This window comes from Peromyscus californicus, unplaced genomic scaffold, assembly GCF_007827085.1.
Source record: "Peromyscus californicus insignis strain IS unplaced genomic scaffold, ASM782708v3 Scaffold_18__1_contigs__length_77618521, whole genome shotgun sequence".
Taxonomy (NCBI): domain Eukaryota; kingdom Metazoa; phylum Chordata; class Mammalia; order Rodentia; family Cricetidae; genus Peromyscus; species Peromyscus californicus.
The window spans coordinates 76,002,333-76,018,486 of record NW_026294480.1 but is presented as its reverse complement, the minus strand read 5'-3'; the positions used below and the strand labels follow the sequence as shown (position 1 = coordinate 76,018,486).

Genomic DNA, 16,154 nt, shown 5'->3' with positions numbered 1-16,154 from the left:
CACTGCCACATTCAGTGTAGGTCTTTCCTCAAGTAGACATGTCTGGAAACACCCTCATAGACACACGCAAAGGAGTGTTTCCACGATGACTCTGAATTGCATCAAGTTAACAAGATTAACCGATAGGTATGGTAACTCCTGGAAATGTATAGTCTCACCTCAGCCAGCTGTTGATAATCCTAGCAGGCTTTATCATATTTATGCTGTTGACTTTATAGTTAAGGAGGAGTGTAGATTACCACCCCAGTGTGTTTCCATTGTTACTACTGGAAAATGTTAGCGGGCTAGAAGGTCAAGCTCTGTAGGGTTACAAACAACGTTTTACAGTTCTGTCTTAAATATGAACTATAGCATCAACAGTTGCCTTTCTCAGGAATACATAATCATAGATATAGCATCCACATGGCATCATAAGATATCTTTTATGCTTTCTTCTTAGAACATAAATTCAGTGTTAAGTTTTTCCTTCAATTCTTATTTTTCGTAAGCATCCAAACCAAAGTGTGTTCACTTGTTTCTCCTTAAACTAAGCCTTTCAAACAGGAATAAAGTAATAAAGGTATGTGTATGCTAGAGACTTGTCCTCCATGTCTGGGGAAAGGGAATGAAATTGCACTCTCCATAGTAGCATAGCGCTTTAGAACTGAGCCAGACAGGGACAGCCATGGGCAGGAACTGAGCCACCCCGGGAGAGCCATGGGCAGGAACTGAGCCAGACAGGGACAGCCATGGGTAGGAACTGAGCCAGACAGGGACAGCCATGGGACAGGAACAGAGCCAGACAGGGACAGCCATGGGACAGGAACAGAGCCAGACAGGGACAGCCATGGGACAGGAACAGAGCCAGACAGGGACAGCCATGGGACAGGAACAGAGCCAGACAGGGACAGCCATGGACAGCAACTGAGCCAGACAGGGACAGCCATGGGCAGGAACTGAGCCACATAGGGAGAGCCATGGGACAGGAGCTTAGAAGACTACCCTTTTATGAGATGTTTAGGAATTTTACAAGTCTTGAAGGTTAAATATACCAGTTTATTTTGGGGAAACAATTTAGCTTTCCTTTAAGGAAATTTTTTTTTCTTAAGATATAATTAATTTTTATTGGAAAAGACATAAACTTTTATTTATGGTAGTTTTGCAGCAGCATGTTGTGATGAACAAGCCTTCAAACAGTATTTCTTGTTTAGATGACCCTGCTGTCTGGGCTGGGCTGATGGCAGCCTGCCATGCTGATGATAAACTGGCTTTGGTCAGCAACGCTCAGCCAAAGAGGGTGGATTTGCACTTAGCATTGCTGTCTGCTGTTTCTGCCTCACGTAAGTTTTATTTTTATTTATTTATATTTTTAAATTATTGTTTTAAAATGCACACAATGTAGTTTGATCATATTCTTTTTTTTTTTTTTTTTTTTCTTTTTCTTTCGAGACAGGGTTTCTCTGTGTAGCTTTGCGCCTTTCCTGGAACTCGCTTTGGAGACCAGGCTGGCCTCGAACTCACAGAGATCCGCCTGGCTCTGCCTCCCGAGTGCTGGGATTAAAGGCGTGCGCCACCACCGCCCGGCCTTGATCATATTCTTAACCCTCCCACATCCTCCCTCCCTACCCACCCAACTTCATGTTCTTTCTCTCTCAAAAAACAAAAAAACAAGAAAAGAAAACAAAAACCAAAAAGACAAAAACACCAAGCTATAAAAACAACAACAAAAAATAAAAATAAAACAAAAAGCATGGAGTCCATTTTATCTGGAGGCCTACCCTGGATTGTGGTCGATATACTCAGTCTCTCTGCACTAGAGAAAGCTGCCTTCCCAGCAAATATCAATGCAAATAGCTTTTTGGTTAGGGACGGGGCTTTGTTCTCACTTTCCGTATCTGTGCTGTGATTTTGTCTGACTTGAGTTTGTGTCGGTGCTGTGCATGCTGTCACAGTCTTCGTGCATTCATATTTCCAGCAGCCCTGATGTGTCTGGAAGACACTTTTCCTTGGCACCATCCACTACCTCTGGCTCTTAGAATCCTTTTGTATCACCTTCTGCAATGATCCCCAAGCCTCAAGGGTAGGGTTGGGTAAGGACAGTTCATTAAAAGCTGAAAGCTCCAAGGTCTCAACTGTCTGCACACTGTCCAGTTGTAGATCTCTCTGTTAAGAACTATCTACTGCAAGAATAAAGCTTCTCTGATGAGGGTTGAGTGATGCACTGATCTATGGATAGAGTGATAAGTCATCGAGAGTTACTTTATTGAATTGTGCATTTAGCAGTAAATAAAGTAGTAGGGTTTCCCTAGGACATATTACTTATCTAGTCTTAGGTTTTGGGCCTGATTAACTGTCAGTTAACTGTGAGTTTCATGGAGTGGAGTGGGCCTTAAATCCATTTATTAAAAAATAGTTGCTCCTGTAACATTTATGCCACTATTACATCAGTATATCTTGTAGGCAAGTTGCTATTGTAGGTCACAGGGTTTGTAGCTTGGTGAGATTGATGGCTACTTTTCTCCTCTAGTAGTGTAAGTAGTTCTTTCCAGCACTATGAATGCTAGCCAGTAGAGGTAAAGCTTCTAGTTGGGAAACAGCTCCATTTCTCCATGTTTGATAATGTAGGTGAGTGGTGTCTTCAGCAATAGGGGCCTTGCTGTTATATGCTGGAGGGTAACCAATAGTATTGGCACCCTGTAATATTTGAGGGGGTGGTCCATGGGACTGTTGGCCAGTGACTCAATAAAATGTAACCCCTTCCTGGTACTGGGGGTTTTACTTGGTAGCACTTGATGTCTGATTGGGGCATTCTATTCCCCATTATATGGTAACTCCATTTAAATTTCTCTTATATTAGGAATCTTCTAGAGTAGTAGTATCCATGTGGCTTTTCAAGAGACCTTTAGTGTTAGTTATCTCATATTCCCTCCTTTACCCTGCCTTCCCATTCTCCTTTCTGAAGTAGAATAGGTAGAAAATAGGTCCTGATTCACTGATTTATTTAGTGATTCACTTAAAGCACTGTTTGTATTGCCTGTTGTAGCCAGAAGTTTTCCTGTGTCCCATAGCCATTTGGTCCCAAATAAACACACAGAGGCTTATGTTACTTACAGGCTGCTTGGTCTATGGCTCAGGCTTACTGCTAGCTAGCTCTGACATCTTAAATTAACCCATTTCTATTAATCTATATTTTGCCATGTGGCCATGGTGTTACCAGTCTGCTGGCATGTTGTTCCTTGGGCAGCTGGATGGCTTCTGCCCTGACCCCACCTTTCTTTGCTATCTCCCTTGGATTTCCTGCTTGGCTATAACCTGCCTTGCCATAGTCCAGAAAAGCTTCTTCATTAACCAATGGTAGCAACATATATTCACAACATACAGAAAGACCATCCCACAGAATTTCCCCTTTTCTGTCTAATCAAAAAGGAAGATTTTAACTTTAACATAGTAAAATTACATGTATCAAAACAGTTATCAAGCAACAATTGCAGTTATAATATCTAGTCTGTTTGTTTTTGGCCAAATTAAAGAAAACACTATCATCTCTCCTATATTTGTGAGTTTAAAGTTTCATATCTAATTTACCTTTTATCATAACCAAGGAAAGCTATAATTATAACTATCTAGTCTTCAACTCCATCAAAGACCCCAGAAGGATATAATATTACCTGAGTAAACAGGAAGTGCATTGTAAACAACTTCCAAAATTCTAGAAATGACAGAGACATCTGGCTGCCTGGACAGTCACCCAAAGTTCTTCTGTAGTGTTGGGGCATCTATTTCAGCCTACAGGCCTAGAGTCTCTGGCATACTTTCAGTGAAGCAGGAAATTTGAAGGACTGTTCTGCTTAATGGAAAGTTCATTAGTCGCCTTTCTCTGTGTCCTTTTTTAAGGACTTTCTTTACCTTTTTTCTTTTCTTTCTCAAGCCTATGTATATTTTTAAACATCTTGTAACTCATTTAGAGTTTTTTTTCCCCATCTGAATCTGTGTTATTGTGATCTTTAATCTTTTTCTGACCAGGAGAGTTTTTAAAATAAGCTGTGTGCCTTGGACCGAAGCACAGCTTTGGTGGCTGGCTCTGACCCACTTGGCTTCCCAACATGGCATAGGTACCAATGAGTCACAGGTACCTACGAGTCACGCTTACCTCCCCAGTTCTGGGAAGCAGTATAAAGTAGCATGGAGCTGTGTTTTCAAGCCCACAGCTGTGCTCCCAAGCCCACAGGCATCCTCTCTGTATCACGGCCTGTGAGAGACACAGGAGTCTGCCATGCTGCTGCTGAAGCCTGCTGCAACCAGAGGATGTTTCTCTGAACCATGGCCTGAAGTAGGAAGCTGTTCTTACTTTTCTTAGTTCCATTTTAGAACCTTTTTTTAAGCTCTCGGGTTTTATGTGGACATTCTTGCCCCACATTGGGCGCCCGATGTAGCCAGAAGTTTTCCTGTGTCCTATAGCCGTTTAGACCCAAATAAACATATACAGGCTTATGTTAATTACAAGCTGTTTGATCTATGGCTCTAGCTTATTGCTAGCTAGCTCTGGCATCTCAAATTAACCCATTTCTATTAATCTATATTTTGCCATGTGGCCATGGCATTACCGGTCTGCTGGCATCTTATTTTTTGGGCAGCTGGATGGTGTCTGCCTTGACTCCACCCTTCCCTCTCTGCTTGGATTCCTCCCCTGGCTATAACCTGACTTACCATAAGCCATAGCCACTTCTTTATTAACCAGTGGTAGCAACACACATGCATAGCATACAGAAAGACTACCTCACCTTGTGGTTTTAGATGATAAAATGAGATTGTTAACTGGATGCAGGATTGAAACCTTTCAGGAGCTGTCCTGGCTTTGGTCCACTAGTGACCCCTCTTCCACTCTCAATGGTGTCAGAGTGCTTAGTCCAGGAGTCCCACAAAATCCCCTTTTCAAGTAACTTGTAGAAAGCTTCTGTATACATGGATTAATTCAGATTCTACCAGTGATCAAATCAAGAACATATAGCTTCAGTATTCATGGTTATAGAACATGTATTTATTTACCTACAAATTCCCTTTTTCTAAACATGATCGAATGACATTGTTGCTATCAATTTTGAATTAACTGTTACTTGTTAGTAAATCAATTAAGAATACAAATCCTCTCTGATACTCTTTATGTAATTCTGAGTTTTGATAAATGACTTTTATCACGTCCTTTTTCTAAAAGATTTTCATTTCACATTCTTGCAGGGTAGGTTCACTGGCAACATAGTCATTCAATTTTTGTTTGAGAAAATATTTTATTTATTATTTTTTACTTTTTAAAGTATAATTTTGCAGGGTACAGAATTCTAATCCTTCTCCCCTTTTAAGTTTAAATATTTTACTTCATTCTCTTCTTCTGTAGTTTCTGAAGAGACGCTGGATATGGTCTTTTCTGTTTGAATGATTTCAGTTGAGATATCTGCTGTTCAGGATTCTTTTCTCTGCATTCTCTGGTCTGTCAATAAGCTAATCATGAACACTGTTCTGTTAGATTTTTGTTTCTATCTTTTGTTGGTTCTGAGTTTTTCAGAATTTACATTGCTCATCTCTTGTTGCATGTTATCTGCTTAATTAGTGAAAGCTTTTTCCATAATCACTGTTGTTCAATTCTAACAACTCTAGCATCCCTACCATAGTCCAGCATTCCTACAGTACTGACTGCAGTACCAATGCTTGCTCTGTTATACAAAATATGTGTTTTTGCACTTTTTTTTTCTTCCTTTATAGCTTTGTCATGGTTAAAGTAGCTGCTGTAAGCCTTTGGTAGTGTGGTAGTGAGGTGGGGTATGTTATGCATTTTGAGGTCCTGTAAGTAGGTTGTTTATGTGACTCTGATCTGTGAATACACAGTGCATCTCAGTCTATCCCTTTGCCCTAACTTGGGCAGAATAGGCCACCTACAGTGGACGTGAACTGGCTATTGCTTTTCTTCCACCTAGGAAGCCTTTAGTGGAAAACTAATTAATTTCCCCATCTTTGCCAATAAACAACAGAAAATTAACTGGGAAATTCCAACTAACCCAGACCAAATAAGCTAGTCCAAATGAAAATTGGGAAATATTTTTAAGGGAGTTAATCTTTGCACAGTGTGTCAGAACTTTATAACATGACAAGAGCACACTTTAGAGGAAATTTATAATATTGAATGGTACATTAGGAAATGAAAAAGGCTCCCCTCAAATTAATGATGACAGCTCTGTCTTCAGAATCTAAAAAAGCAATAATAAATTAAGTCCAAAGTAAGACCAAGAAAGAAATGATGAAGATAAAATAGAAATCTGTTAGATAAAACAGAGAAAAATCAATAAAATAAAAAATGGTGTTATTAATTTATTTTTTGAGAACAGCAATTGTTGTCCTTATTTAAATTGTTGCTGCCTTTAAGCCACAGCTGTCCGAATCAGCAACTGCAACTCCTCCACTACCTACTGGTTAAACTGCAAGAATAGCCGGAGGGAATTCAGTTCCCTCCAGTTCCAACTCTTACAAAGCTATGAAGGGAACTTAACTAAACCTCTGTCCCTCCAAAAGAACTGAAGATTCAAAGGTTAAGGTGGAATTCTTCTCTTCAGAGGGGCTGAATAGCAAGTAGCTCACCTCCTCTCCTTGCTCGCATTGTCCAAAAAGCCCTCATGCTTCTCCTCACCCCTCCTTATAAACCCTTTTTCACCTGGCTCCTCCCTACCACTTCCTGTCAGCTAGTTGCTGACTCGGCCTTCTGACCACAAGTGAATTTTAGTTAATCAAACACATCTCTTTTTTTTTTTTTGTTTTTTTTTGTTTTTTCGAGACGGTTTCTCTGTGTAGCTTTGCACCTTTCCTGGAACTCGCTTTGGAGACCAGGCTGGCCTCAAACTCACAAAGATCCGCCTGGCTCTGCCTCCCGAGTGCTGGGATTAAAGGTCATGCACCACCACTGCCCGGCTCAAACAGTAAATCTTTAACTTTAACATAATAAGACTGTACACAGTAAGAACAATTATCAAGTACAGATTACATTCACAATATAATAAATTCCAGTTTGTTTGTGTTTGGTAACTTAAAAGAAAACACTCCATTACCTATCCCATCTTAATGAGTCTAAAGTTTTATACCTAATTTACTGTCTGTCTTAACTAAGGAAAACAGCAGCTATATCTAGTCTTCAATTCCATCAAAGACCCCAGAAGGATATAATATTATTTGAGTAAACAAAAAGTACAGTGCAAACAACTTCCAAAACTGTAGCAATGACAGAGACATTTGACTGCCGGGACAGTCACTCAAAGTTTTTTCTGCAACATTGGGGCATCCATCTTCAGCCTACAGGCCCATAGTATCTGGCAGACTTCTCAGTGAAGAATTTTGAAGGACTGTCCTGCCTTGTTTTGGCAAAGTTCAATAGTCACTTTCTTCTGTGTCCTGCATGTCCAGTCTGCTTAGCACATTGTCAGCAGTCAAAGGCAAGAGGAGTTTCTTTCCCCAGTGACTAATGTTACCACAATGAAAGCAAACTCCATAAAGAGTTGCTTCAGTGTCCATCATCTTCTCTGAAGTAAATTGGTGTTGCCAGGAGCAGATGTGTCTCATTGTCATGAAAAACTTTAAATTAACAAAACATTTTAAATGCCATATTCTATAGGTCTTTGAAGTATTTGAAGACCATCTATCTAAAATATATCTATTGTAACGAATTCTCCCCAGGTACCTGCCATGAGGAGATTTCTATCAGGGTCCAGAACAGAAGCTACAAGCAGCTAAGAATTCTAATCTGAGAGATATAAAATGAATCTAAGCGCACTGAGTTCTTTATTCCATTCATTTTATTCTTCTAAGTCAATTCTATCTACACAGTTTCTTTTCTGCTCTCTTCCTTAGCTCCTCTCAGTTCCTTCAGCTCTCAGTCCCTTCTGCTGTTCTCTCATCTTTATCTCTGTTCTTTCCATCTCCATCCTCATCTTGTTCTTCTCAATCAATTCCCCCCGTGCTGTGCGGGAACCAGTATATATACCCACACAGTAATTCTTTGGCAAAGTAATTTGAAGCTTGAAGTTTTCAGGGTCTCAGAGAGAGGTGATAAGGATCCACACATAAAGCAATAAATGTCAGCTTCCAATTATAAACCAAAAGGGGAGTGACTAAAGGGAGTTCTCTGGTAGGGTCAACTAAAGGCTAAGATCAATTAGGGGATTCCATAAAGTTTTGTGTAAATAACCCAGGGTGAAGGTAAGGAGTTGAGAATATAATTGCTAGTGGTTATTTTCTCTATCTGTGGGTGAGATGAGCTAATGTTTATCTATCTGCATTTGTCCTTGGAAAAAGGTATCTTAGTTGAAATACTTTTGTCTGGAGAATGGCCCTGGCCAGATATGTGTTAATGAAAAATTAACACAGCTGGGGACAGTTGTCCAATTACCCCAATGTATAGGGAAAGTTGTGCCCAAGATTGAGATGCAGTCATGAGATTACATGTACACATAACATGGAGATGCACGGTAAATGGGGAGAATCATGGCTGTTATTGCACAAGAAGTTTTACAACTAGAGACAGCCAGTTCATTCAAAAGGCAGTAATTCCATAATGCCTTGCGTGATGGTTTCCTCTAACAGAACCCTTAGTTCTGATAGGTTGACCCTCTGAACTCTAGTTGTCACTGATATATACTCCCATGGTCTTTAGCTACCAGCAGCTGTCAATACTATTTAACCTAGAAAACATACCTAACATATCTATAAATTTGATTGTTATGAATGACTATAACTACTGACCTATGGTTTTTGATTGTCTTATGTAGTTTATAATTTGCTTTCAAAAACTAGAATTCTACCTTACACTCCAAATGAACTTCATAGATACAATACCTCAAACAAAAATAGAAACATACATACAATATGTTGTAACAAAAATAACTGTAAATTTTTATCAATATATAAAAATCCTTTAAACAAGAGTAGAAACATATATATAGTGTAACAAAAATAACTTTAAATTTGTATCAATATTCTATATTCTCCTAAATGATAACAAACATCCATAACCCTCCAAATAAACAAAACCACCCATACCCCACAACTCTTGGGAATGTGGGTATAGGTTTCTCCATACTTCTTCCTGCTGTCTGTGGACGAAGTATCTTTAGGGTCCTAGAGAGAAAATTTTTAAATAATGACCTAGTCTTGGGAAGACTGGCAGTAACCTTTGCTGATAGATATCACCTGTCAAGTCTCAGGAGCTCTCGCCTGATCAAACCTGATCCATATTAACCCTGAAGGAATTCACAGCCTCTCATCTCCTGGGGGAACAAAACTCCAAAGCATTTTTTATTTCCATTTGACAAAGACATTTTTTGACTTTTTAAAAGTTAAGGTATTCTTAAAATATCTAGGCTGGATTATTTCAGCAGCCTTTTCAATCCTATGTGTCCTAGCAGCTGTCTTTTGCTCTTCAGCATCAAAAAAATTGAAAATCAACACAATACTATACAGGATCCAGATTACCTGTGTATTTCCCATCCTACATGGCCTTTTTCTTTTACTCTCTCTTTGAAGACATTATTTTATAAACTATTCATTTTTTTATGACTATACCCTTTTCCTTTTTTTAAGCCTACATACATTTTTAAACACACTGTAACCTGTTTTTCTGTCTGGACCTCTTTTATTGTGTCTCTTCAGCCTTTTTGACTGAATGAGCAAAGCTTTAGACTGCTAACCTACACTGGATTCTCTTTGAGCAGCTCTCAGCTGGCTCCACTCACTTGTCAGATTGTGAAAACCAAGCATGAAACTCGAGGCCAGCTGGCGATTTGTCTGACCAGGAACAGCATTCCACCTTCCTAGAGCTCTAGAATACCGATGCTTGCACTATGGCAGACATTTTTACTTACTTTTTTGTTCCTACTTATAACGTACTAGCTGCTCAAGGGTAGCAGAAACTGTTCAGCCGAAACTCTTAAAGGAGCCGTACCCCGTTTTGTTGTTGTTGAGCTTTCTCAGGCTCTGGATGGATATTCAAGCCCCAAGTTGGTATACTGAAATGTTGTATTTTGTTTTTAAATCTTTACTCTTTTGGGGGCCCTCCACCCAGCTGCCAAATAAATCACACATGAAGGCTTAGTCTTAATTATGAATGCCCAGCCTTAGCTTGGCTTGGTTTCTAGCCAGCTTTCCTTAACTTAACTTACTCCATCTACCTTTTGCATCTGGGCTTTTCCCATTCTCTTACTTCTGTAAATCTCACTCTTACTCTGTGGTTTGCTGTGTAGCTGGGTGGCTGGCCCCTGGAGTCCTCCTCCTTCTCTGGCTCCTTCTTTCTTTCCTCTCCCAGATTTCTTCTTCTATATATACTCTCTGCCTGCCAGCCCCGCCTATCCTTTCTCCTGGCCATTCAGATCTTTATTAGACCATCAGGTGTTTTAGACAGGCACATAACACAGCTTCACAGAATTAAACAAATGCGACATAAACAGAAGTAACACACCTTAAAATAATATTCTGCAACAAGCAATATAATTCATAAATCTGTAGCTATATGATTCAAAAAAAAGAAGATAGGATACTAGCATTTGAATGAAAGTATGTCACTATATCTGTTTACATGTTAATAATATTTCTGCAGCAACTTCATTCCCTGGAATTGGACAAGTCAGAGAAAATAATAAAATTCCATAAGACACAAAGTTTACTTAAGCAGAAATAAATTCAGTAGGTACATGTCTATTAAAGATTTCCAGATTGAAACCTCACAAAGAAAACTATAAGACCAAATGATGTCACTGATGAATTCTGCCAGATACTTAAGGAAGAAGTAATACCAGTTCTATACTAAATTTTCTAGAAAATCACAGAGATGGAAATGCTTTTGAATAACTTCTGTGAATCCAGCTTTCTTCCACGACCCAAACCAAAGACATTGAAAGAACAGATCAGGATTGAGCAGTGTCGAGAAGAGAAGAGGACTGAGCCCTAGCATGCATGATGAAATTCATAACAGAACCGTAGCATTTATATCCAACAACACATAAGAAAGACAGTGTATCACACTCAGGTGTGGTTTGTACCAGGAATTTGAAAATGGGTGCAGTTTATATTAATATTTGTAAAAGGTGCCATTCCTGTGAAGTTATAGAAAGTAAATCTGATTAGGAATTTCCCAGCAACAGAGAATAAGGGGTTGGGGTGAGTTGGAAACAGGAGTTGATTACACAAGGCAGGAGGCAGCTTTTGCTGATGATAAGTTTGTGTTTTACCTCAGCTGTGGCATCCATTCATCAGTGCGTGAGGGTGTGGAGCTCCAGAGTAGGCTTGTGTCCATCAGTGCATAAGTGTGTGAAGCTCCAGAGTAGACATCCGTCCATCAGTGCATGAGTGTGTGGCGCTCCAGAGTAGACATCCGTCCATCAGTGCATGAGTGTGTGGAGCTCCAGAGTAGACATCCGTTCATCAGTGCATGAGTGTGTGGAGCTCCAGAGTAGACATCCGTCCATCAGTGCATGAGTGTGTGGAGCTCCAGAGTAGACATCCGTCCATCAGTGCATGAGTGTGTGGAGCTCCAGAGTAGACATCCGTCCATCAGTGCATGAGTGTGTGGAGCTCCAGAGTAGACATCCGTCCATCAGTGCATGAGTGTGTGGAGCTCCAGAGTAGACATCCGTCCATCAGTGCATGAGTGTGTGGAGCTCCAGAGTAGACATCCGTCCATCAGTGCATGAGTGTGTGGAGCTCCAGAGTAGACATCCGTTCATCAGTGCATGAGTGTGTGGAGCTCCAGAGTAGACATCTGTCCATCAGTGCATGAGTGTGTGGAGCTCCAGAGTGACATCTGTCCATCAGTGCATGAGTGTGTGGCGCTCCAGAGTAGACATCCGTCCATCAGTGCATGAGTGTGTGGAGCTCCAGAGTAGACATCCGTTCATCAGTGCATGAGTGTGTGGAGCTCCAGAGTAGACATCCGTTCATCAGTGCATGAGTGTGTGGCGCTCCAGAGTAGACATCCGTTCATCAGTGCATGAGTGTGTGGCGCTCCAGAGTAGACATCCGTTCATCAGTGCATGAGTGTGTGGAGCTCCAGAGTAGACATCCGTTCATCAGTGCATGAGTGTGTGGAGCTCCAGAGTAGGCGCAGCTTATTTTACTTCAGTTACAGTGTAGAAGTCGCTCATTGTTTTTCAGTGAATTTTCCTTATTACTATACAGGATATATATTTAAAATCCCAGTCAGAAGTATTTATGGTAAGTCTATGGTGTTCTGGTGGTATACTCCTGTAATTATGAGATTCCAGAGATGTGAGTTTAAAGTCAGCCTGGGCTGTATAGACTCTATCTCAAAAAAAAAGTGTGTAAAGTGTAGTTGTGATAATTGTTAGCAAATGTTCCCCCCCATGCCTCCTTGAGAGCACATTATATACAGCAGAAGACAATAGCATTCATCTTTTTTTGTTTGTTTGTTTACAGTTAAGGACAAAGAAAGTTTGCAAAATTACAACCAGTCACTTGAAAAGTGGTCTCTCTCACAAGCTGTCACTGGTCTAATTGACACGGGAAGAATATCTGAAGCTGAATCTCTGTGCACAAAGGTACTATTATGGAATTATACATTGAAATGTGTGTGTTTTTGTCCTACCTAAAAAAAAGTGAGAGGGGGTACTTAATGAGTGCATGGTGGTGGTGATAACAAGCAACATTTATTGGTTACTTGCTTCATGTCAGTCATTCTATTTAACATTATTGTTTCTGGGCTTTACAACAATCTGTGATGTACACGTTTATGATTGTTGGCCTTTTTACAAATGAGAAAATCCATATTTGAAGAAGGTTAAGTATTTGCCCAGAAGCTCACAGCAGCTAGAATTAGATTACTAGTACTGTACCACAGCTTTAACCCTCACGGCCTCTTTTTTAAAAGAAATGCTATTATTTATTTATTTATTCATTTATTTATGTGTATGCATGTGTATCTGTGTATGAGGAGGTCATAGGGGTATCCTGGTGCTGGAAGTATAGCCAGTTTTGAGCTGCATTATATGGGTGCTGGGAATCAAACTCTGGTCCTCTGCAAGATCAATATGCTCTCTTAATCACTGAGCCGTCTTCGCAGCCCCCCTCCTAGACTCTGAATAGACATTTTAATTTTGTTTAGGGTGTTCATTTCTTTAGTTTCTGGTTACTCCTTTTAGAATACAGCGTTTCAAGGATCTGTTCCCTTTTCCAATTCTGAAGCAATAGAGTGACTATGGAGATTGCTGACTGGAACTATTCATTCATCACCATGCACTAGCATTGTGGGGCTCTCTCCTTGCAAGTTCTGTGGATACATTCTTAGCATCTTTCTTGCCACATGGTTGGGACTCAATAAATATTTATTCAGTCAGTAAATCAGTTTCATGGACCTACTAAAAAGGAGAAAGTTTTAAATATGACTTTTTCTTTGAATGCTTGTGTTTCATAAATACCAGAAAGAGTGTGCTGTTGTTCTCTTAGAAATGGTCTTTGGGAGAGAAACAAATTTTACAGAGAGATAAAAATGGTTTTTCGTGATCCCTTTGGTCCTTGAATTCTTTGAAAAGCAGAATAATATATTTTCTCTTTCATGTAAAGAATTCTATCTGCTCTAAGTCCAGGACAATGTATTAATTATATTGTGGGTGTTGAGTAAACATCAATTAGCAATTGTAATGTCTTTTTTTGCTAAAATGAGGAATGCTTTATGAGCCTTTCCTTTTCATTTTACTGTTTCAGTATCTCTTAGAAGAACACTGTCAAATACACTTTAGATATATTTTGGACTGTGATCTAATGAGAAGACAACATTCTCTTAAGAGAAAGCAATACAGAGTATTTTGACTACAAAAGAGTTGGAAGTTTGCCAGCCTGCAGAGCTGACATTTTAGAAGAAAATTCTAATGATTCTGATTTGACCATAATATATGTTATATGTATTGTGTTATGGTGCTGTACTCCATAAATAAATACAAATCATATGTTAATCATAGAGTGTGGTATGTCCACTGAAACAGTGAAAACCTTTACTTTTTATATTTCTTGGGTCAGTTTTATATTCAGAACCTAAGTTTTTTAGTAAAACAACTGAGAATAAACCAACTTAACAGGGCATATTAAATCTAAATTAAATGACTCAACTACTACATCACTGTTACTTATATGGAAGATTATTTAATTGTAGGCTTTGGTATCCCAGGCTGTGCAGCCTTTTGTTTGTTTAACTTTTGTACCTGTTTTCACTATAGCCAAAAAGGTTTAAATTAAGGAAAAAACATCTCTTAGAATGGAGCAAACTTTAATTGCTTTTTACTTATTTCAGTTTAGAGCCTTATTTGATATGTTTCTGTTTGGGGTTTAATTTTTAGAATTTAAAAAGTAACCCTGATCAACCAGCTGTTATCTTACTGCTGAGACAAGTTCAGTGTAAATCACTCCTGGAATCACAGAAGCCCCTCCCAGATGCTGTACTTGAAGAACTGCAAAAAACAGTCATGTCCAATTCCACCTCTGTTCCGGCGTGGCAGGTAAGTTCTCTACTTTCTTATGTGAGTCCTAAATTAAAATATGCTGGGATGCTAGTTGAGGAATATACTCCATCTCTATTTAAGTTTTGCTTTTAGGCTCATCATATATTTGTTAGTTTCCAAATGTGAAGAATATTGTGGAAATTTAACATGAATTTAGGATCTGCCTCTATATCCTTAAGTCATTTTGTGTTGAAGATGCTTATGATGAGGATGCTGTCTTATGATGAGGATGCTGTCTTAGTCACTTCTCTTGCTTCTGTGAGATAATACTTGATGGAAGCAGTGTAAGGAAAGAGGCTCTTGGTTCTGGGATGGTTTGAGTGAAAATGTCTCCCATAGGTTCAGACATTTGAACACCTGGTCCCTTGTTGATGACACTGTTTAGAGGTGTTTAAAAGTGTGGTCTTGCCATGAAACAGGGATGACTTGTCTGCTACTCACATCACCAGGGAGGCTACCTGGAAAACAGGACCCCAAGAAAGACACAGGGATCGCCCAATGACAGAGAAATGGAATGAGATCTACATGAACAGCCTGGACATGAGTGGGGGTAATGAAAGGCGAGGGTTGAGGGAAAGAGAGCTTGGGGGAGCGGGAGATCCCAGCTGGATCAACAACAGAGAGGGAGAACAAGGAATAGGAGACCATGGTAAATGAAGACCACATGAGAATAGGAAGAAGCAAAGTGCTAGAGAGGCCCACAGAAATCCACAAAGATACCCACACAACAGACTGCTGGCAATGGTCGAGAGACAGCCCGAACTGACCTACTCTGGTGATGGGATGGCCAAACACCCTAATTGTCATGCTAGAAACCTCATCCAACGACTGAGGGATCTGGATGCAGAGATCCATGACTAGGCCCCGGGTGGATCTCTGGGAGTCCAATTAGCGAGAATGAGGAGGGTTTATATGAGCGAGAATTGTTGAGACCAAGGTTGGATAAAGCACAGGGACAAATAGCCAAATGAATGGAAACACATGAACTATGAACCAATGGCTGAGGGGTCCCCACTGGATCAGGCCCTCTGAATGGGTGAGACAGTTGATTGGCTTGATCTGTTTGGGAGGCATCCAGGCAGTGGGACCAGATCTTGTGCTCATTGCATGAGTTGGCTGTTTGAAACCTGGGGCCTATGCAGGATTGTTTGGCTCGGCCTGGGAGGAGGGGACTAGACCTACCTGGACTGAGTCTACCAGGTTGACCTCAGTCTGTGGGGAAGGCTTTGCCCTGGAGGAGATGGGAATGGGGGGGGTTGGGGGGAAGGTGAGGGGGACGGGAGGGGGGAGAACAAGGGAATCCGTGGCTGATATGTAGAACTGAATTGTATTGCAAAATAAATTAAAATAAAAAAAAATATTTATTCTTAAAAAAAAAAAATTTTGTTAATAAAATATTGCCTGAAAAAAAAAAAAAAAAAAAAGTGTGGTCTTGCTGGAAGACATATGTCTCGGGGGTGGGGATTGAGAGTGTGTAGCCTCAGCTTGTTTCTGGCTTGCTCTCTGCCTTCTGAAGTGATCTCTCAGTTTCCTGTTCCTGTTGCCATGCCAGCCACTTTTGCCATCATCCCTGCCATACTGGAGTCCTTCACTCTGGAACTCTAAGCCAAAATAAACTCTATTCCTTCCACAAGTCAC

The 16,154-nt window shown here is 40.1% G+C and overlaps 1 protein-coding gene across 3 annotated transcripts in view; it reads left to right on the top strand.

Moving 5' to 3' along the window:
• Skic3 (SKI3 subunit of superkiller complex) overlaps positions 1-16,154 on the top strand; it is a 107,986-nt gene that overhangs the window by 67,565 nt on the left and 24,267 nt on the right. For all 3 annotated transcript variants that reach the window (XM_052743716.1, XM_052743717.1, XM_052743715.1), the window contains 3 exons: positions 1,191-1,319; positions 12,442-12,563; positions 14,355-14,513. In XM_052743716.1, the coding sequence (XP_052599676.1) occupies positions 1,191-1,319; positions 12,442-12,563; positions 14,355-14,513 (410 nt within the window). The remainder of the gene's footprint in view (positions 1-1,190; positions 1,320-12,441; positions 12,564-14,354; positions 14,514-16,154) is intronic.